General features: G+C 43.6%; 2 protein-coding genes across 2 annotated transcripts in view; one reads left to right on the forward strand and one right to left on the reverse strand.

Annotated features, from left to right (window-relative positions):
• The window catches only part of CCR3 (C-C motif chemokine receptor 3), a 50439-nt gene extending 42252 nt beyond the window's left edge, over window positions 1-8187 (reverse strand). The window contains exon 1 of the mRNA XM_007983944.3: window positions 7792-8187. The gene's annotated coding sequence lies outside the window, so the exon portion shown is untranslated. The remainder of the gene's footprint in view (window positions 1-7791) is intronic.
• Window positions 8188-15746: 7559 nt separating this feature from the next.
• CCR1 (C-C motif chemokine receptor 1) lies at window positions 15747-22295 on the forward strand. The gene is made up of 2 exons (XM_007983943.3): window positions 15747-15896; window positions 19700-22295. Exon 2 carries the CDS (start codon window positions 19711-19713, stop codon window positions 20776-20778), a length of 1068 nt encoding a protein of 355 aa, XP_007982134.1. The 5' UTR covers window positions 15747-15896; window positions 19700-19710; the 3' UTR covers window positions 20779-22295.
• The last annotated feature ends 440 nt before the right edge of the window (window positions 22296-22735 follow it).

The following is a 22735-nucleotide window of genomic DNA, read 5'->3' on the forward strand; positions in this document are numbered from 1 at the left end:
TATGTGATATATAACATTTATTGACTTACATATGTTAAATCAGCCTTGCCTCGCTGGTATGAAACCTACTTGATTATGGTGCATTACCTTTTTGATATGCTGTAGAATTCGGTTACCTAGTGTTTTGTTGAGGATTTTTGCATCCGCATTCATGAGGGATATTGATCAGTAGTTTTCTTTGTTCATTATGTCATTTCCTGATTTTGCTATTAGGGTAATACTGGCTTCATAGAATGATTTAGGGAGGATTCCCTCTTTCTCTATCTTTTGGAATAGTTTCAGTAGGATTGGTGCCAATTCTTCTTTGAATGCCTGATAGAATTCAAGCTGTCAATCCATCTAGTCCTGGACTTTTTTTTGTTGTTGTTGGCAATTTTTAAAATTACCATTTCAGTCTTGCTGCTTGTTATTGGTCTGTTCAGAGTTTCTATTTCTTCCTGGTTTAACCTAGGAGGGTGGTATATTTCTAGGAATTTATCCATCTCCTCTAGGTTTTCTAGTTTGTACACATAAGGTTGCTCATAGTGGCCTTGAATAATCTTTTGTATTTCTGTGGCATCGTTTGTAATATCTCCCATTTCATTTCTAATTGAGCTTATTTCGAACTTCTCTCTTCTTTTCTTGGTTAATGTTGCTAATGGTCTACCAATTTTGTTTATCTTTTCAAAGAACCAACTTTTTGTTTCATTTAGCTTTTGTATTTTTTTGTTTCAATTTTATTTAGTTCTGCTCTGATCTTTATTATTTCTTTCCTTCTGCTTGGTTCAGGTTTGGTTTGTTCTTGTTTCTCTGGTTCCTTGAGGTGTGACCTATTTGTGCTCTTTCAGACTTTTTGATGTAGGGGGTTAATGCTATGAACTTTCCTCTTAGCACCACTTTTGCTGTATCCCAGAGATTTTGATCAGTTGTGTCACTATTGTCATTCAGTTCAAAGAATTGCTAAATTTCCCTCATGATTTTATTGTTAACCCAAGGATCATATGGGAGAAGATTATTTAATTTCCATGTATTTGTATAGTTTCAGCAGTTCCTTTTAACTTTTAGAGTTAATTTCCAGTTGTATTCCACTGTGGTCTGACAGAGTACTTAATACAATTTCAATTTTCTTAAATTTATTGAAACTTGTTTTGCGGCCTATCATATAGTCCATCTTGGAGAATGTTCCATGAGCTGATGAAAGGAATGTATACTCTGTAGTTGTTGGATAGAATGTTCTGTAAACATCTGTTAGGTCCATTTGTTCTAGGGTATAGTTTAAGTCTATTGTTTCTTTGTTGACTTTCTGTCTTGATGACCTATTTAGTACTGTCAGAAGAGTACTGACTTCCCCTATGACTATTGTGTTGCCATCAATCTCATTTCTCAGGTCTAGTAGTAATTGTCTTATAAATTTGGGAGCTCCAGTGTTAGATGCATATATATTTAGGATTGTGATATTTTCCTGTTGGACTAATACTTTTATCATTACATAATGTTCCTCTTTGTCTTTTTTAACTGTTGTTGGTTTTAAGTCTGTTTTGACTAATATAAGAATAACTACTCCTGCTTGCTTTTGGTTTCTATTTGCATGGAATATCTTCCCTCTCCCTCACTTTACCTTAAGTTTATGAGACTCCTTATATGTTAGGTGAGTCTCTTGAAGACAGCAGATACTTTGTTGGTGGATTTTTATCTATCTGCCATTCTGTTTCTTTTAAGTGAAGCATCTAGGCCATTTACACTCAATGTTAGTATTGAGATGTGAGATACTGTTCTATTCATCATGCTAGTTGTTGCCTGAATAACTTTTTTTCATTGTATTATTGTTTTATAGGTCCTGTGAGATTTTTGCTTTAAGTAGGTTCTATTTTGGTATATTTTGAGGTTTTATTTCACAATTTAGGATTTCTTTTAGCAGTTCTTGTAGTGCTGGCTTGGTAGTGGTGAATTCTCTCAGCATTAGTTTACCTGAAAAATACTTTATCTTCCTTTATTAATGAAGCTTAGTTGGACTGGATCCAAAACTCTTGGGTGATAATTATTTTAAGGGGGCAAAAGATAGGACCCCAATATCTTCTAACTTGCAGGGTTTCTGCTGAGAATTCTGCTGTTAATCTGATAGGTTTTCCTTGTAGATTACCTATAAAGGAAAAGCTGAGGCTGTTGCCTCACAGCTCTTAAGAATCTTTCCTTCATCTTGACTTTAGATAACTTGATGACTATGTGCCTAGATGATGATCTTTTTGTGATGAATTTTCCAGGTGTTCTTTGAGCTTCTTGTATTTGGACTTCTAGATCACTATCAAGACTGGAGAAATTTTCCTCGATTATTCCTTCAGATACGTTTTCTAAACTTTTAGATTCTTCTTCTTCCTCAGGCACACCAATTATTCTTCCAGAGACACAGGTGCCTTCACAGCTCACCCAATGTGTGCAGTGTGTATATGGCACAAGGTTCTTGCTCATTCACTTGGCACCCCAACCTGGGGGGCATTTCATGTCAACACATAAAGTTGCATAGTATTCCAGGGGGACTTAATCAGTCCCTTACATTGCAGTGAACATCCTTGTAATCTGTATCTTCTGCCATATCTGTAAATATTTGTAAGATAAATGCATAAAAGTGAAATTGCTGGAACAAAACATGCATACGCTTCAAATTCTGATAGCTATTGCCAAACAGCCCTCCATGGAGTGGGACCCAATTTACCTTCCCATCAGCAATAGGCAGGCATGACTTTTCCTCCACAGCTTCACCAACTCAGTGCTGGAACTAGATCTGAAGTCAGGTGTCTGACTCCCAGATTCTGGCTATTCCTATGAAGTGAAGCTGCAGGTTGGGTCTCAGAAGTAGCCATCTATTGGGGCAGCCTAGTGAGCCTGCTCCCTACGGCCCATAACCAACCAAAAAATGGTTACTGAACATCTACAAGCTGAAATGTGCTGGGATGTGCTGGGTTGTTCTGTGGCACCGTTCATTCATCTCTGGCCCTCTTGGTCCTCTGGTAGACTCCAACTCATTTCTCTAGCCCCAGGGTAAACATCTCCGCAAAGTGTTTTCGATGCCAGCTAACTTCCTTTGTGTCTCTCTTGAACCCCACACAGACTTCTATCCCACTAGACCGTGATCCTCTAGACAGGGTGTCTCACACTGTCGTGTGCAAATAAATCTCTTGGGAATCTGATAAAAATGCAGACTCCCACCCAGTAAGCCTGTGGTGGGGCCTGAGAGTCTGCATTTTTGGTAAGTTCTCAGGTCTTGCCATCACTTTGAACACCAGGGTCCAGTACTGATTCTCAAACTCTAGCATAAACAAGAAGCACCTGGAGGACTTGTTAAAACACAGATTCCTGGGTCTAACCTTCAATGGGGCCTGAGAACCTTCATTTCCAACAAGCTCCCAGGTGACGCAGTTGCTGCTGGTTCACATACTTCACCTTGCATAACACTACCTCCAGGCCCTACCTAATTCAATTTTTAGGACTCTTAACCACTCCATGCTTGACAGAGAGAATACATGCTTAATAGGTGTGTGATGGATGAGGTGTAAGGGAACAAATACCAGCATGAGCACTCAGACTGGATATAAGTGACAGGAACATACCTGTGACTGTCTGCAGCTTAGGTTTGGAGTACAAAGGATCATTATTAGTTCTTCATTCCTGCCTACCCACCTTCCAGGTTCAAACCACAATGAGCCACTGCCCCATTCTTGCGAGTACTTAGATTACAGACCTACCAGGTTCTAGCTGTCAGCCCTTGCCACCAGCCTTTTCAGGTTCAATGGCCATGCTCTCGGGCTCTCTGTCAGCAGGAACCACCCCAGAAACTTGTGTGTTTGGGGACAGGGAGGGACATTGGGAGGGGATACTGTGCTCTTGGTTCATTCATACACTCTCAAATCCTGCCCCCCAGTGTCTGCTTTCTGCTAAGCACTTCCCTGTGCCAGAAGACCTGAAGGAAGGGGCTTCCCTATATCATCCACATTGCCCTGCAGCATATATTACCCTCTGCTTGCCCAGGGAGGAAAGGTGGAGGGGCTGTCTCCTGGTCTCCCCAGAGGATCTGCCTCACAAGTGGCTGTTTTCTCACAGAACATCAGGGCTCCTTATTTCTATAAATTGGAAAAAAGGAGAAGCAGCCCTTTTCTCTGTTAGATGTCCTCATACCTCGGTGTGACACCAGCAGCCATATCCCTAAGCAGAACTGGTCTGAACATGTCACAGCAGAAAGACAGAAGGAATCTGGGTCCCAGATGAAGCTGCTAAATTAAATAACTCAGATAGGAATAATGCAATAGAGCAGGAAAAACTGACAAGATAAGAGAAAATCACTAGAGTAATGTCCTTGAGTGAGTGAGAGAGGTTGGGATCCTGCACAAGTGGAAGGGATGGGTTTAGACAGGAACATGGAGAATCCAGTCATGTAACAGGTGGGAGGCAGAGGAGATATGTCCAGGAAAAAAGTGACAGGTAGCAGGGGAGGTGGGAGGTGGGGGCTTGTAGAAAGTTTCTTCTGATGGCTTTCATTTTCTCAGTGAAATAGGAAACAAGATCATCAGCTAAGAATGAGGATAACAGGTGGTGTTGGAGGTTTAAGGAAAAGGCAAAAGGTGCGAAATAATGTCTAAAAGAGGGGAATGCAGTTGATGGGCATTAAGGATGCTTTGGATACAGCTATCATCATTTAGAGTCACCCTAGTCACCGTGGTTGTGTGATTTTCTCCGGCTGTATTCAACTTCACAGATGCAAGTGGGGAGCTGGATCTAACCAGGACCAGACTTTTGCCAAGTGGGCATGATAAGATCAGAAAAATGCAAAGGAATTGAGGGTGTGCTTAAGGGAGAGACTGTAATGAGGGCTCATGGGTTTTTAAGGTGATGGGAAGTGAGGGCATGAGGAGACTGAAGGTCAGTGGAAAATTAAAATATCAATGGATTGGAGGTCCCACTGGGGTCAAAGAACTGTTAGAGTTGAGGTGTTGGAGTCAATGAGTAGTAAATGTAGGAGGTGGTGGTCAGAGGCTGGATGCTGGCAGCAGGGAGTATGAAGAGCTACAGATATGAGTGATAGTAAGATTCAGGAGCTATGATCATGGGCATGGGTGACCAAGGTGTGGGGAAGACAAGACTACTAGAGGGATGAAGTTCAAGGGACTACTTGGCTTCGGAACTAGAGGAAATTTGTGCATTGTGGTAGAAGGTAAAATATGGACTCAAGCTCCCCCAAGCCTAGTACGCACAGCCTTTTACAATGTGACTTTGTAGCTCTTCCAAAAAAGTAGTTTCTATTTCCTGACTCCTTGAATACGGCTTGGCTTTGTGACTTACTTGCAAAAGCAGCATCATGTGATTTCTGACGTTATGCTTTAAAATGCTTCACAGCTTTTATTTTGTACTCTTGTAACTGGCCTGAGATAGACGTGAGATGTCATGTCTATCTAGCCAATTGGAGGATGAGCAGCCACATAAAGGTGAATTGACAGTTGACTGCTGGCCCTAACCCCAGATGTGGGAGTGAGAGCACCTTGGACCATTCATCTAACTCACAGAATCATGGGAAAAAATGTCACTGTGATTTCAAGCCCCTGAGTTCTGAGGCTGTATGTTAGGCTGTAAAGACAAATAGAAACATGTGAATAGTGAAATCATCAAGAATTATGACAAGAGAATGTTAAAGAGTAATTTCAAACCAGAGCTAATATCTAGATTTGTGAGAAAATAATGATTTCTTTTCTTTTTCTTTTTAAAGCTATTTTGAGTCCATTGCTTTGTTATTTGCTGTCAAAAGTACCCAATTTATACAATGAGGTTTCAACACAGGTCTCCCCCTACCCCACCCAAGAAGCTTAAAAACCTCAGAGGTGTGACATCAGTCTTTCTTTGATGACTTCCTGCCATGGAGGATGGGAAGTCTTCAGGGAAGAGGTGGCCTCTTGGATGATCCATGGTGAGGGATCTCACACAGATGTGCCCAATGCCCTCTTTCGCTTTGGGACATGATGAAGCACAGTGGGATAGATGAGCAGGACAGAGAGAAGGGACAGAGGGGGCGAAGAACTCTGGGCCCCTTTCCCCTTGGTTTGTCATGTTGGAGTTTGTAGAATGGGAGGTGAGAGAGTGCCTGGGAGAGGCCAGCGGCCAGGCAGGCAAAAATGGCGGAGATGCAGGAGGAAAAATGACCACCTTGATAGAAGTATGGAGTGAGGAGGGGAGGTGGAAAGAGAGGCTGGGGAAAGACAAGACAGGAGGAGTGGGGTACAGGGGTCAGGGTGGGGGAAATGAGGTGATGCTGAGGGACCTGCGGTGCTACTGCCTAAGACCCTCTTACATCTCCCAAAACCACTTTTGCCCATTTGTGAGACACTAACCAATCTGACTTTGGTGTTCTGGAAATAGCCTGGGATCAGAAGCAACCTCTTTTGTCATGCAGACAGTGTGCCCCAGAATTAGGCAACAGGGACATCTCTGTGATCACGGCACCACCAAATTAACCTATTCATGTAGCCACTGAACCTAAAAGGTTTGCGTCAGTGACCACCAGGGTCCATGCAGTTGAGATGCCTGGGCCCTGCCCTGTCTTGGTTAAATCAGAGCATAAGATTTCTGGAATGTTGAGTTTGCATCAGGAAAGGAGAACCAGAAACAGGTCTGGGTCAAAACTGGATGCCATGGATGACGTGTGCAGGTCACGAAAGGCAAATACGTGAGAAGGAACCAGCAGGCCAAGTCATGGGGCTGACACAGGAGGGGGTATCAAATTAAGGAATCAGAGCCTTAGACAAACTCAAGGTTAGAATCTTCAGGTGTGCACCTTATTGATACTTCTCTGTTTCCACCACATCGAGAGGCTACAGTCACTGCCTAAATGCTTATTCCCATGTGCTTGCTGGTGGAGAAGAATCTCCTGGGTATGAGGTTCAGTGACAAAAGCAATGGAAGACAATGTGTATTGTATTCACTCACCTGTGTAAAAAAAAGTGTGTGTGTGTGTGTGTGTTCTATGTTCAAAGTGACATGAGAATCTGATACTGTTGTTCCTTTTGGGAAGAGAAATGGGGGAAATAAGGGGCCAGGGGTAGGCAAACTTAACTCTTCACCTTATATTTTGTGTACTTAAAAATATAAACAAATTACATTTCAGAGAATTCCTGTAGACCAGTGATTCTCAAAACTTACTAGAAATGCAAATCTAGGTCAGGCATGGTGGGATCACAGGTCACACATGTAATCCCAGCACTTTGGGAGGCTGGGGCAAGAGGGTCACTTTGAGACCAACCTAGGCAACATGACAAGACACCCATTTCTACTATACACACACACACACACATATATATATATATATATATTTTTTTAATTAGCCAGGTGTGGTGGCATGCACCTGTGGTCCCAGCTACTCAGGAGACTGAAGTGGGAGGATCACTTGAGCCCAGAAGGTTGAGGCTGCAGTGAGCCATGATCATGCTACTGCACTCCAGCCTGAGTGACAGAGCAAGACATTTTCTTAAAAAAAAGAAAAAAGTAAATTCTCAGGCCCCAATCCAGACTTACTGACCGTAATCTCCAGAGACAAGTCCAGAAATCTGTTTTAACAAGCCCTCTGTGCATTCTGATGGATATTCAAACTTGAGAACCATTGCTTTAGGCCAGGGATTCTACTTCTCAGATTTTTTTACCTATTAAAATTCCAATGCCCAGGCTGCACCCTAGATCAAGCACATCAGAATATCTGGGGGTGGGCCTAGGAGTCAATTGTCCTTCAAGCTTCACATGTGACTCTAACACAGCAGAAGAAACACTGGTTTCACCTACCTTCTTCTAATTCTGGGATCCACCTCTTCCCAGCCTCAAATCTTGCTCAGCCTGTAGAAGTGATAACCTGGAGATTTTTTTTCTTGGAGTTCTTCCACAATGGCTTCTGGCTTCTCAGTTCCCCACCATCGCTGATTTGGAGAGAGTGTGTGGTGAGAAGACAAGGCCCAGCAGTTGAATATGAGGTTGAACCTGATTACAGCCAGGGTCTATGGGCTCTGCAGGTGTTAAAGGGAGAGTCATCCCACGAGAACTACGTGAAAAATGCACAGGCTTCAGTAACTGACTCGATCAACTGGAAGAAAGGGTATCAGTGATTGAAAATCAAATGAATGAAATGAGTGAGAAGAGAAGTTTAGAGAAAAAAGAGTAAAAGGAAATGAACAAAGCCTCCAAGAAATATGGGACTCTGTGAAAAGACCAAATCTATGTCTGATTGTGTACCTGAAGTGACAGAGAGAATGGAACCAAGTCGGAAAACACTCTGCAGGATATTATCCAGGAGAACTTCCCCAACCTAGCAAGGCAGGCCAACATTCAAATTCAGGAAATACAGAGAACACCACAAAGATACTTCTCAAGAAGAGCAACTCCAAGACACATAATAATCAGATTCACCAAAGTTGAAATGAAGGAAAATATGTTAAGGGCAGCCAGAGAGAAAAGTAGGGTTACCCACAAAGGGAAGCCCATCATACTAACAGAGGATCTCTCAGCAGAAACTCTAGAAGCCAGACGAGAGTGGGGGCCAATATTCAACATTCTTAAAGAAAAGAATTTTCAACCCAGAATTTCATATCCAGACAAACTAAGTTTCATAAGTGAAGGAGAAATAAAATCCTTTACAGACAAGCAAATGCTGAGAGATTTTGTCGCCACCAGGCCTGCCCTACAAGAGCGCCTGTAGGAAACACTAAACATGGAAAGGAACAACTGGTAGCAGCCACAGCAAAAACATGCCAAAATGTAAAGACTATTGATGCTAGGAAGAAACTGCATCAACTAACAAGCAAAATAAACAGCTAACATCATAAGGACAGGATCAAGTTCACACATAACAATACTAACCTTAAATGTAAATTGGCTAAATGCTCCAATTAAAAGACACAGACTGGCAAATTGGATAAAGAGTCAAGACCCATCAGTGTGCTGTGTTCAGGAGACCCATCTCACATGCAGAGACACACACAAGCTCAAAATAAAGGGATGGAAGAAGATCTACCAAGCAAATGGAAAACAAAAAAAGGCACGGGTTGCAATCCTAGTCTCTGATAAAACAGACTTTAAACCATCAAAGATCAAAAGAGACACAGAAAGTCATTACATAATGGTAAAGGGATCAATTCAACAAGAAGAGCTAACTATCCTAAATATATATGCACCCAATACAAGAGCACTCAAATTCACAAAGCAAGTCCTTAGACACTTAGAAAGAGACTTAGACTCACACACAGTAATAATGGGAGACTTTAACACTCCACTGTCAACATTAGACAGATCAATGAGACAGAAAGTTTACAAGGATATCCAAGAATTGAACTCAACTCTGCACCAAGCAGACCTAATAGACATCTACAGAACTCTCTACCCCAAATCAACAGAATATACATTCTTCTCAGCACCACATCGCACTTATTCCAAAATGGACCATATAGTTGGAAGTAAAGCACTTCTCAGCAAGGGTAAAAGAACAGAAATTATAACAAACTGTCTCTCAGACCACAGTGCAATCAAACTAGAGCTCAGGATTAAGAAAATCACTCAAGACCACTCAACTACATGGAAACTGAACAACCTGCTCCTGAATGACTACTGGGTACATAACGAAATGAAGGCAGAAAGAAAGATGTTCTTTGAAACCAATGAGAACAAAGATACAACATACCAGAATCTCTGGGACACATTTAAAGCAGTGTGCAGAGGGAAATTTATAGCACTAAATGCCCACAAGAGAAAGCAGGAAAGATCTAAAACTGACACCCTAACATTACAATTAAAAGAACTAGAGAAGCAAGAGCAAACACATTCAAAAGCTAGCAGAAGGCAAGAAATAACTAAGATCAGAGCAGAACTGAAGGAGACAGAGACACAAAAAATCCTTCAAAAAATCAGTGAATCCAGGAGCTGGCTTTTCGAAAAGATCAGCAAAATTGATAGACCGCTAGTAAGATTAATAAAGAAGAAAAGAGAGAAGAATCAAACACATGCAAAAAAAATTGATAAAGGAGATATCACCACCGACCCCACAGAAATACAAACTACCATCAGAGAATTCTATAAACACCTCTATGCAAATAAACTAGAAAACCTAGAAGAAATGGATAAATTCCCGGACACATACACTCTCCCAAGACTAAACCAGGAAGAATTTGAATCCCTGAATAGACCAATAACAGACTCTGAAATTGAGGCACTAATTAATAGCCTACCAACTAAAAAAAGTCCAGGACCAGATGGATTCACAGCTGAATTCTACTAGAGGTACAAGGAGGAGCTAGTACGATTCCTTCTGGAACTATTCCAAACAATAGAAAAAGAGGGAATCCTCCCTAATTCATTTTATGAGGCTAACATCATCCCTATACCAAAGCCTGGCAGAGACACAACAACAACAAAAAAGAGAATTTTAGACCAATATCCCTGATGAACATCGATGCAAAAATCCTCAATAAAATACTGGCAAACCGAATCCAGCAGCACATCAAAAAGCTCATCCACCATGATCAAGTGGGCTTCATCCCTGGGATGCAAGGCTGGTTCAACATATGCAAATCAATAAAACATAATCCATCATATAAACAGAATCAAGGACAAAAACCACATGATTATCTCAACAGATGCAGAAAAGGCCTTTGACAAAATTCAATACCGCTTCATGCTAAAAACTCTCAAATTCGGTATTGATGGAATGTATCTCAAAATAATAAGAGCTATTTATGACAAACCCACAGCCAATATCATACTGAATGGGCAAACACTGGAAGCATTCCCCTTGAAAACTGGCACAAGACAGGGATGCCCTCTCTCACCACTCCTATTCAACATAGTGTTGGAAGTTCAGGCCAGCACAATCAGGCAAGCGAAAGAAATAAAGGGTATCCAATTAGGAAAAGAGGAAGTCAAATTGTCCTTGTTTGCAGATGACATGACTGTATATTTAGAAAACTCCATCATCTCAGCCTAAAATCTCCTTAAGCTGATAACTTCAGCAAAGTCTTGGGAAACAAAATCATTGTGCAAAAATCACAAGCATTCTTATACATCAATAACAGACAAACAGAGCGCCAAATCATGAATGAACTTCCATTCACAATACTTCAAAGAGAATAAAATACCTAGGAATCCAACTTACAAGTGATGTGAAGGACCTCTTCTAGAAGAACTACGATTCCTCAAGGATCTAGAACTAGATGTGCCATATGACCCAGCCATCCCATTACTGGGTATATACCCAAAGGATTATAAATCATGCTGCTATAAAGACACATGCACACGTATGTTTATTGCAGCACTATTCACAATAGCAAAGACTTGGAATCAACCCAAATGTCCATCAGTGACAGACTGGATTAAGAAAATGTGGCACATATGCACCATGGAATACTATGCAGCCATAAAAAAGAATGAGTTTGTGTCCTTTGTAGGGACATGGATGCAGCTGGAAACCGTCATTCTCAGCAAACTATCCCAAGAACAGAAAACAAAACACCACATGTTCTCACTCATAGGTGGGAACTGAACAATGAGATCACTTGGACTCGAGAAGGGGAACATCACACACCGGGGCTTATCATGGGGAGAGGGGAGGGGGGAGGGATTGCATTGGGAGTTATACTGGATGTAAATGACAAGTTGATGGGTGCTGATGAGTTGATGGGTGCAGCACGCCAACATGGCACAGGTATACATATGTAACAAACCTGCACGTTATCCACATGTACCCTAGAACTTAAAGTATAATTAAAAAAAAAAAAAAAAGGAAGAACTACAAACCAGTGCTCAATGAAATAAAAGAGGACACAAACAAATGGAAGAACATACCATGCTCATGGATAGGAGGAATCAATATCGTGAAAATGGCCATACTACCCAAGGTAATTTACAGATTCAATGCCATCCCCATTATGCTACCAATGACTTTCTTCACAGAATTGGAAAAACCTACTTTAAAGTTCATACAGAACCAAAAAAGAGCCCACATTGCCAAGACAATCCTAAGTCAAAAGAACAAAGCTGGAGGCATCACGCTACCTGACTTCAAACTATGCTACAAGGCTACAGTAACCAAAACAGCATGGTACTGGTACCAAAACAGAGATATAGACCAATGGAACAGAACAGAGCCCTCAGAAATAACACCACACATCTACAACCATCTGGTCTTTGACAAACCTGACAAAAACAAGAAATGGGGAAAGGATTCCCCATTTAATAAATGGTTCTGGGGAAACTGGCTAGCCATATGTAGAAAGCGGAAACTGAATCCCTTCCTTACACCTTATACAAAAATTAATTCGAGATGGATTAGAGACTTAAATCTTAGACCTAAAACCATAAAAACCCTAGAAGAAAACCTAGGCAATATCATTCAGGACATAGGTATGGGCAGGGACTTCATGTCTAAAACACCAAAAGCAATGGCAACAAAAGCCAAAATTGACAAATAGGATCTAATTAAACTGAAGAGCTTTTGCACAGCAAAAGAAACTACCATCAGAGTGAACAGGCAACCTACAGAATGGGAGAAAATTTTTGCAATCTACTCATCTGACAAAGGGCTAATATCCAGAACCTACAAAGAACTCAAACAAATTTACAAGAAAAAAACAAACAATCCCATCAAAAAGTGGGCAAAGGATATGAACAGACACTTCTCAAAAGAAGACATTTATGCAGCCACCAGACACATGAAAAAATGCTCATCATCACTGGCCATCAGAGAAATGCACATCAAAACCACAATGAGATACCATCTCACACCAGTTAGAATGGCAATCATTAAAAAGTCAGGAAACAACAGGTACTGGAGAGGATGTGGAGAAATAGGAACACTTTTACACTGTTGGTGGGGCTGTAAACTAGTTCAACCATTGTGGAAGACTGTGGTGATTCCTCAAGGATCTAGAACTAGAAGTACCATTTGACCCAGCCATCCCATTACTGGGTACATATCCAAAGGATTATAAACCATGCTGCTATAAAGACACATGCACACATATGTTTATTGCGGCACTATTCACAATAGCAATGACTTGGAATCAACCCAAATGTCCATCAATGACAGACAGAATTAAGAAAATGTGGCACATATACACCATGGAATACTATGCAGCCATAAAAAAGGATGAGTTCATGTCCTTTTTAGGGACATGGATGCCCTGGAAACTATCATTCTCAGCAACCTATTGTAAGAACAGAAAACCAAACGCCGCATGTTCTCACTCATAGGTGGGAATTGAACAATGAGAACATTTGGACACAGGAAGGGGAACATCACACACCAGTGCCTGTTGTGGGGTGGGGGTAGGGGGGAGGGATAGGATTAGGAGATATACCTAATGTAAATGACGAGTTAATGGGTGCAGCACAAAAACATGGCACATGTATACATATGTAACAAACCTGCACGTTGTGCACGTGTACCCTAGAACTTAAAATATAATAAATAAATAAAAAATAAAAAATGAAAATAAAGAGTCATCCACAGCCACCACTGGCAGGGTCCCCTGCATCTCTTCCCCCAGCATTGGTGCCAAGGCTGGGGTGGAAGGCTGTCCCAGGACAGGGTTTGGTCTAGTGCTGGGCTTCCACTGCAACCTCTCTGGGGCAAAGGAAGCTGCCCACATCTCCCGCTTCTCTCCAAGAAAGAGGAACATTGATGTGGATCAAGGACAATATGGCAACCTTGAGAGAACACTAAAGTTTTTAAGGAGAGGAGTCAAAGGGATTTTAAGAGAAATGGACGGGGCAAGATCATCCCTCTTTCCTGGTTTCTCCCTTGTCTCTCTGTGCTCCCCACATTGTACACATCTGCTGTGGTGAGATGGGTGTGTGCACTAAGGGGTTTGCAAGGCCATAGGAGATCTAGGTGCGGGTGTGGGAGGGGAGACAGAGCAGGCAACTGAGCAGCCTCTTGTTTAGGCCTTGAGATAAAGAGAGAAAGAAGTCTTCCTAGCTCACAGCTGGTCCAGCCTAATCTTCTGAAGAAAGATCACATGGGACTCTGAGCCAAAAGCATTGAGAAAATCTAGATCCATGTCCCCCAAATTTAAGCTGGATCCATGCCACCTAAATTTAAGCATGCATCAGAATCATATTGCAGTCTTTGTCAAAACCTGGATTGCTCGGCCTCATCCCCAGGATTTCTGAGTCAGTATGTCCGGCATGGGACCCCAGAATTTGCATGGTTAGCAACATCACAGGGAATATGGATGCTGCTGGTCCAGGGACCTCACTTTGAGAACCACTGCTCTAAAGGACTTCCTCACTCCTTCTCACCCTTGATGCACCCTTCCTTAGCCCAGGGTATTTCCCAGGCCACTACAAAAGCTGTTCCTCATTGTGGTAACTTGGTTAATTGTTTGTGATCCTTCCTAAGCTATAAGCTCTCAAAGAATGGATCCAGCCTCTTTCTTCACCACGATATCCCAAGCACCCAATACAATGTCTGGCACATTGTGAGTACTGAATAAATATTTGTTCAATGAACAAGCAGATTTGCCTGGTACATCCCTTCTGTGGCATGAAACCTACAGCAGTGCTGGAAGGCTGGTTGAGGATGAGGTACTGACCATGTCCCTCACTTTAGATAGGATCAAGGACAAGGCAGGCCTCACAAGCCTCTGTTCTTTTTGGAAACTGATCCACCAGCAAAGTGCTGCAAATAGCCAGGCCCATGCAGATCCCCATTTACTTCTTCGGGGTGAAGCTGAGTGATGATCAGACATCAAGCTTAGGCCATCTTGTCTGAATTCTTTATTTTACAGATAAGGAAACTGAACCATGAAGGGACAAGCGATCTTTTCAAAGCACATTCACACTGATGGTTTCTGAAACAGTGCTTCATAGCAATGCAGTGAGGAAGGTTAGGGGTGTCCCCACATTCCAGAAGACACAAGGGCAGTGGCAGAGTAGGTGTTGGCAGTTGTGAGAAGAGTCACAGTACTCATCATTTGTCAGACATTTTTCACTGTGCCAGGCACTCTGACATTTTTCAAGTACAAGGTGACCTCATGCTTCTCCTCTGAGGTAAGCATTTAGTACTCTCATTTAGCAGAGTAGAAACTGAGACTTAGAAAGGTGAGTGATCTGCCCATGTCACAGGTGGAGAGCTGGGATTTGAACTTGGCCCATGTTTGACCATCGCTTAAAGCAGGAATGGGGCATCAGAAAGGGAAGATCAAAACATAACCAACAGACCTATATTCCCTCCATGCTGGAGGTTCCTGAGGCAAAGCCACTCTCTGAGGTTTGGTGGGGAGGGACGTGGGGAACACAGAGCAGAGGGACAGTGAGCTCCCAGAGGCTGAGGGGCATGGGGTGTCAAAGAGAAGCTGCTGCCTCTGTGTACACCCATGTCAGTTGGTTTTGAGGAACAGGACTCAGGATTGCAGTTTAAATCCTTCCATTCACAATCTTTAAGGAAGAAGAAAAAAAAAGTCTGCCGCTGACTGCAAGAGCTCTATGCCCTGCCCCCATCCCACATATACACATCCCACACTTCGATTGCTCCAAACATTCTGGGAACATCTCACTGCCACCCACCTCACCCAACTCAGTTTCACCTGCCCCCAATTCCCTTAAGGCTGAGCTCCCAGGGCCAAGACTCAAGAGCCTCAGAGTGAGCAGAGAAAACCCTCGCAGTTAACTTGGCCTTCAGGAAGTGGCCACTGGTGGGCGTTGTGGCCATTCATGAGCACCCAACCGCACAAAAAGAAGAACTTTGTCCCCCTTCTTGTCATTTTGAAAGACTGTGAAACTGGAGTCAATTCTCCATCATCACACAGGAAGCTGAGCACTTCCCACTCGGTCAGGACCTTGAATTCATAAAAACTCGGAAAGCCCCAGAAACAAAGACTTCACGGACAAAGTCCCTTGGAACCAGAGTAAGTGGCACTTGTTTTCCTGTCTTATCTGTTACTATGGAGGGCAGTCTTGTTCAAAGACATGCATGCAGCTAGGGGCTCCTCAAAGGTGAGGGGAGTTCTTTGAGGGCCGGGCAAATGGCTAAGTAGCCCGTGGATGCATCTCCAAGGCAATTAATACTGTAGCAATACTGAGAATGATGGATTTATAAAGCTGGGTGCTCAGATGAAATATAGGCTTTTTTTTGCTAAAAAGGAAGCTTACTTGAAGGATTGGCTGTTGGTTACTGATTAAGAAAGTCAGTCAGTACTAAGGGACAAAAGGTGTTTTCTGTGGAAACCTATCCAACAAGAAATTGCTTGGGCGGGCGCAGTGGCTCACGCCTGTAATCCCAGCACTTTGGAGGCCGAGGCGGGAGGATCACAAGGTCAAGCGTTGAATCCGGGAGGTGGAGATTGCAGCAAGCTGAGACTGTGCCACTGCACTCCAGCCTGGCGACAGAGCAAGAGTCTGTCTAAAGAAAAAAAAAATTACTTGCCAAATCCCTCCATGTAAAGGAAAACCAAACACGGTGTATGAAGAAATTAAAGCAAGAGGGAAATATTAGTTAGAAAAATCTTGGCAGATGCAAGGATGATTTGATACTGAACCTATCTCTTAAGAAGACTAGAACCAAGGATCTCAAAATCGGCACTGCTGTCTTTGGAGGAAGTAGGCTTTCACTCACCCAAAGGCAAGGAGCTGGCCAGGTGATCTTGGGGGGCATCTGTTCTGCTCTACTAACAAAGACACAGGTCAGGATTTTGTTCTGAAGATAGAGGGACATGGTGGCTCCTTACAGGTATCTACTTCATAGGTGGTCTTGGTGGGTCCCAGATTTCAAAGAAGAGATGGAAACTCCCAGAAGTTTGCATAGCCTACCACCAGGCTATGTGCCACTCACTGATCCTTTAGTTCCCGCACCGAGCAGTGGGACAGTGCTGGCTGGACTGTTCAGAATGTGGGGCCTGGGCAGTGATGTGCTGGTAAATGTTCAACAACTGACTCTTTTGAAGAAAAGATCCCTGCTTTATAACATTTGTTGATTTTCACGGTATAAACGCTCCCACTGTGGTCAGTTTCAAGCTACCAACATGCTGAATGTGGAGTGGGGAAGAGATGCCCGCGATTGGCATTTATGAACCAGTACAAGCCAGCCAGCACACCATCGACCTGGGTGTCTTTCACCAATTGCTCTATATCTGCTCAGAGACTTCACCAACTCCCAGGCTGGAGGACACTGGCAGTGGAGGGTCCAGGATCCAGGGCTATAGCTGACCACTGTGCAGTGGCCTTGAGGCAGACTTCTGCAATAGAATACAGCAGGGCTAGCAGGTTAGATGGCAACATGGTCCTTTGCTTTCTCTTGTGGGGCCGCACCCCAGATCACCTCCCTTTAGGAACAGCATGCCTTGGAGTGGTTGCCTGGTGCTTAACAAGTTGGGGAAATAACAAATGGGTTGGAGGTAGGGGGAGTACGGAGGTGACTCGGTTTAAAATGCCACCTGACAATGTTGACCCAACTTGCCTTCAACTTTGCCAAACCTTCCCAGAAACTGGACTCATGGGGTCAGCCTCACACTAGCTGCTCTTCATGCTTTCCAAGCTGTTTGCTTATGTCCACTGTTAACCTGCCAGCCCACGGAAAAGTGCCGACTACCAAACTGAACTGTCTGCCCTCATCAGCAATAACTGTGGTCACAGAAATTAGAAACTGCCAACACAGCTTTGTTAGTGACCGGTAGCCTGACTCTCTCCAGAAAGAAGGCTGATTGGATCTCTCTGGAGATGGAGGAGTGGGCCAGGGGATGGGTTTAATGAAAAATTAAAGCTCCTCACTTCCCACCCTAATAGAGTATCTCCCCTTCCAGCCAGGGTGACCTATACCCTCCATGTGCCTTCATCTCCTTTACAATGGCGATTGAAAACATGTGAATTGTGTAAGCAGGAAACATTCCTTAAGGACAGTAGAAGGAAGAACACCAGAGACCCAGGTTTAAGATAGAAATTATAAAGTAGGTGCCACTTACTGTACTGATCGGTATTTGAGTCAAATCAATTTAGATTGGTGGCAATAGATTGACAATTTCAAATATCATTCACATGGAAGGGACCATCATTGTCCACCGTTACCAAGAAAAATCACTTTCTAGATTAACTACAAAGAGATTTGGCAGGGGGGATGGGGGACAGGGTATACCAGCCAGCCAGGGACATCCTGGACATTGGTGCCTGGGATGCACTGGTAGTGACAGGCCTCAGGGTAGGGCTTCTGCAGGGAAGAAGGTCTCTCAGGGAAGGTCCCCAAGAAAAGTGCCCTGGCCTGGCCCTTGCCAGGTGGTGGTGGTGGGGATGATGGTGGCACTTTTCTCATACATTACTTCACAGTAGCCCTACAAGATAAGAGTTGCTTTCCCACATTACAGATGAGAAATGAAGCTCAGAGAGGTAAAATAATTTATCCAAGGTCACAAAGCTCGTAGGTTACACCAAAGCCAATACTCCATTTGGGGAGGCATCTTTAATAAGCAATTGGAAAGGATTCAAAAAGTGTGCCAAAAAAGCAGGGACTGGGAGAAGTCCTACAAAGGCAACCTACGGAGTGATTCTTTTTTGTTTCATTTTTGTTTGCTTTAAGGCATCCCTGGGTAAAAATATCTAAGAGCTTATCTCAGCAGAATTCAGCTAGTCACTGTGTAACATCACCTCATAGCTCCAGATCATTCTGAACTCTTCCTCTCCTGACGCCCAGTTTTCTCTTTTTCTGACCAGGTTATCTCCCTCCTCTCTTCCTGCATTTTTCTCTCCTTTCAGAAGGTCTGCAGAGTGACCTTAGACCTAGTGCCACCTAAGCGCTGTGCAATGTGGGTCAGGCTCAGCCCACTCTGGTGCCCTCAGTTTCCTCATCTCCAAAATAATGGGGTTGACCCACTAGGATTTCACTATGGCAACACCACTGGTGTTTGGGATAGAATTCTCTGCACTGTCGGACATCCTTGGCCCTGCCTACCAAATGACAGTAGCGTCCCCCAGTTTTGGTGACAACAGCAACAAATGCCCACACATTTCCAAGTGCCTCAAGGGTACTAGGTCACTCCTGGCTGAGAATCTTTTTAGACCAAAAGCCATGAAGATCTGTTTGTATCTTACTCTGAGCCAGGACCATTTTTTTCTCAGAGTCCTTTTTTCTTTCACAGAGTCCACAGTGCAAAGTCACCACTCAGTGACAGTGACAGGAAAGCGTAGTGGTGTCAGGGCTGGGCGTAAGAGTGATGCACACCTGGGTTTGAGCTCCAGCTCTGTTCTCACAAGAGGTGTGTCCTTGAATATGTTTCCTAACCACTCTGAACCTCTGTTTCATCACCTCTTAAATGAGAACAATAATGGGACCCCTCCAGGGCTCTTTAACCCTAAGTCCAATGCCTAACCCATGGGGGTGCTTAGGAAGTGTTGATTATGAATAGTGTGGTAAGGTCTCCTTCTGGCTTTCCACCCAATGAACTTATCTCTTACAAAACTCTTTGCCGAAATGATTGAATCAATGATTTGTACATTCATTTGCTTATTGCTTCCACTCTCTGTTAGACTGCAGTTTCCTAGAAGGCAGAGAGGACCTAGGTTTCTCTAACACTCCATTTTCTCCCCAAGGTATGGTACACAGAAGGCACTCAATAAACATGTATTGAGTGGCTGAAGAAATGTCCCCACTCCCTTGTCTTTACTGTCCAGTGCCCACTGCCTTTAATAGCAGAGTAAAGACAATTTTTTTTTTTTTAACCTATAGGAGAAGCCGGGATGGAGACTCCAGACACCACAGAGAACTATGACATGATCACAGAGTTTGACTATGGGGATGCAACTCCATGCCACAAGGTGAATGAGAGGGCCATTTTGGCCCAACTGCTGCCCCCTCTGTACTCCTTGGTATTTGTCATTGGCGTGGTTGGAAACCTCCTGGTGGTCTTGGTCCTTGTGCAATACAAGAGGCTCAAAAACATGACCAACATCTACCTTCTGAACCTGGCCATTTCTGACCTGCTCTTCCTGTTCACACTGCCCTTCTTGATCTACTACAAGTCGACAGATGACTGGATTTTCGGTGATGCCATGTGTAAGATCCTCTCTGGGTTTTATTACACAGGCTTGTACAGCGAGATCTTTTTCATCATCCTGCTGACGATTGACAGGTACCTGGCCATCGTCCATGCCGTGTTTGCCTTGAGGGCACGGACCGTCACTTTTGGTGTCATCACCAGCATCATCATTTGGGCCCTGGCCATCTTGGCTTCCTCGCCACTCATGTACTTTTCCAAGACCCAGTGGAACATCGCTCGCCACAGCTGCAACCTTCACTTTCCTTACGAAAGCTTTCAACAGTGGAAGCTGTTTCAGGCTCTGAAACTGAACCTCTTTGGGCTGGTGTTGCCTTTGTTGGTCATGATTGTCTGCTACACAGGGATCATAAAGATTCTGCTCAGACGACCAAATGAGAAGAAATCCAAAGCTGTCCGTCTGATTTTTGTCATCATGATCATCTTCTTTCTCTTTTGGACCCCGTACAATTTGACTGAACTTATTTCTGTTTTCCAAGAATTCTTGTTCACTCATCTTTGTGAGCAGAACAGACAATTGGACGTGGCTATGGAAGTGACGGAGGTGATCGCTAACATGCACTGCTGTGTCAACCCAGTGATTTACGCCTTCGCCGGTGAGAGGTTCCGGAAGTACCTACGGCAGTTGTTCCACAGGCGTGTGGCCGTGCACCTGGTTAAATGGCTCCCCTTCCTCTCCGGGGACAGGCTGGAGAGGGTCAGCTCCACGTCTCCCTCCACAGGGGAGCATGAACTCTCTGCTGGACTCTGACTCAGACTACAGGAGGCCAACCCAGAAACAGCAGGAGTGACCTGCCAGGCACATTGAGCCAGCAGCCTGGCTCTCCCAGCCAGGTTCTGACACTTGGCACAGCATGGAGTCACAGCCACTTGGGATAGAGAGGGAAAGTAATGGTGGCCTGGGGCTTCTGGGGCTTCAGTCTCTTCCATGAACTTCCCTGGTAGAAAGGAGATGAATGAGCAAAACCGAATATTCCAGAGACTGGGACTAAGCGTACCAGAGAAGGGCTTGGACTCAAGCAAGATTTCAGATTTGTGACCATTAGCATTTGTCAACAAAGTCACCCATTTCCCACTATTGCTTGCACAAACCAATTAAACCTAGTAGTGGTGAATGTGGGCTCCATTCAAAGTGAGCTCGTGAGCCATGGGAGACACTGATGCATGAGGAATTTCTGTTCTGCCATCACCCCCCTACCCTCCCACTGCCAAAGATCTTGGAAATAGTGATTTCCACAGTGACTCCACTCTGAGCCCCACAGCCAATCAGTAGCCAGAATCTGCCTCCCCTCCACTCCTACTGCAGGATTTGGGCCCTTGGAATCCTGGGGAACAAAGAACTAATGATGAAATAATTGAGACCTAATGAGAAATAGAAATGGGGAACTACTGTTGGCAGTGGAACTAAGAAATCCCTTAGGAAAAATTTTTATATCCACTAAAATTAAACAATTCAGGGAGTGGGCTAAGCACAGGCCATATGAATAACATGATGTGCTTCTTAAAATAGCCATAAAGAAGAGGGACTTATCATTTCCATTTACCCTTCTTTTCTGACTATTTTTCTGAATCTCCCTTCTCTTCAAGTTGGGTCATATGTTGGTAGATTCTAACGGCTTTATTGCAGCAATTAGTAACAGGCAAAAGGAACCAGAGTTGGTTTCCCTTCTGTTTGTTCTTCATCTAAGCCTTCTGGTTTTATGGGTCAGAGTTCTGACTGCCACCTTGGACTTGTCAGCAAAAAAAATGACCTGCTGTGTAAGCTGACAGTATTTGTAGCTGATGGGGGTTGGGCGGAAAGTGTCTACTAGGAAGATGCCTGCCCTTGCAGGAGGGTGGGGTGAGATTCTGTGCTGATGTAGGAGTCCGAGAGGGCCCTCAACTCAAAGGAGCTTATTTATCCAAAATGTTCTGGATGCGTCATCTCTAACCAAGGACTCCCTATTTATCATGCCTTTGTTCTTTTTACCCTCAGATGTATATTTCTTTAAAAATCATTTTCCTAATAACAAAACTTATTTCTAAAACAGCTTAAAAATACAAAGAAAAAATCCCAAACACTGACATTACCTACACTTCCACCACCCAAAGACAAAATTGCCCACTGTGCACTTTTGGGTGTATTTTCTTTTAGTTTGTTTTTTGTTCAGTGCATATTTATGATAATAACAAAGATGGACTTCAATTGTACCCACTGCTCTGTTGTTGGTTTTAATTAGCAGCAAGTTGTGATCACTTTCCCAGGTCAATAAATCATTTCAAAGCATGGTTTTTGGTGCCTGCACTGAAGTCTATGGCAGGGATGCACCCTAATTTACTCCACCCATTTCCCCGCTATTGCTTGCACAAATCAATTCAACACAGCAGTGATGACTGTGGGCTCCATTCAAAGCAAGCTCTTGAGCCATGAGAGACACTGATGCATGAGGAATGTCTGTTCTTGCAGGGTGCTCAGCTCAGTGAGCCAGACAGACGCAGGGATGCCAACAGGGCCCAGGCAGCATGGCAGGGGGTTGGGGGGGACTATAGAGCTCAGGGTGCCAAGGCAGTAAAAAGGAAGAAGGAATCATCAGTCAGAAGGCACCCTAAGCTGATGGGTGTCCCACCTTACAACACAGTAACACCATTGGACTGACTTTCCTCCTTTGTGGACACTAGAGCTGCACTCTTACCAAACCGCCCACCCCCTTTAGTGGGAATTATGTTCA

The sequence above is a fragment of the Chlorocebus sabaeus genome, chromosome 22 (assembly GCF_047675955.1).
Source record: "Chlorocebus sabaeus isolate Y175 chromosome 22, mChlSab1.0.hap1, whole genome shotgun sequence".
Lineage (NCBI taxonomy): Eukaryota > Metazoa > Chordata > Mammalia > Primates > Cercopithecidae > Chlorocebus > Chlorocebus sabaeus.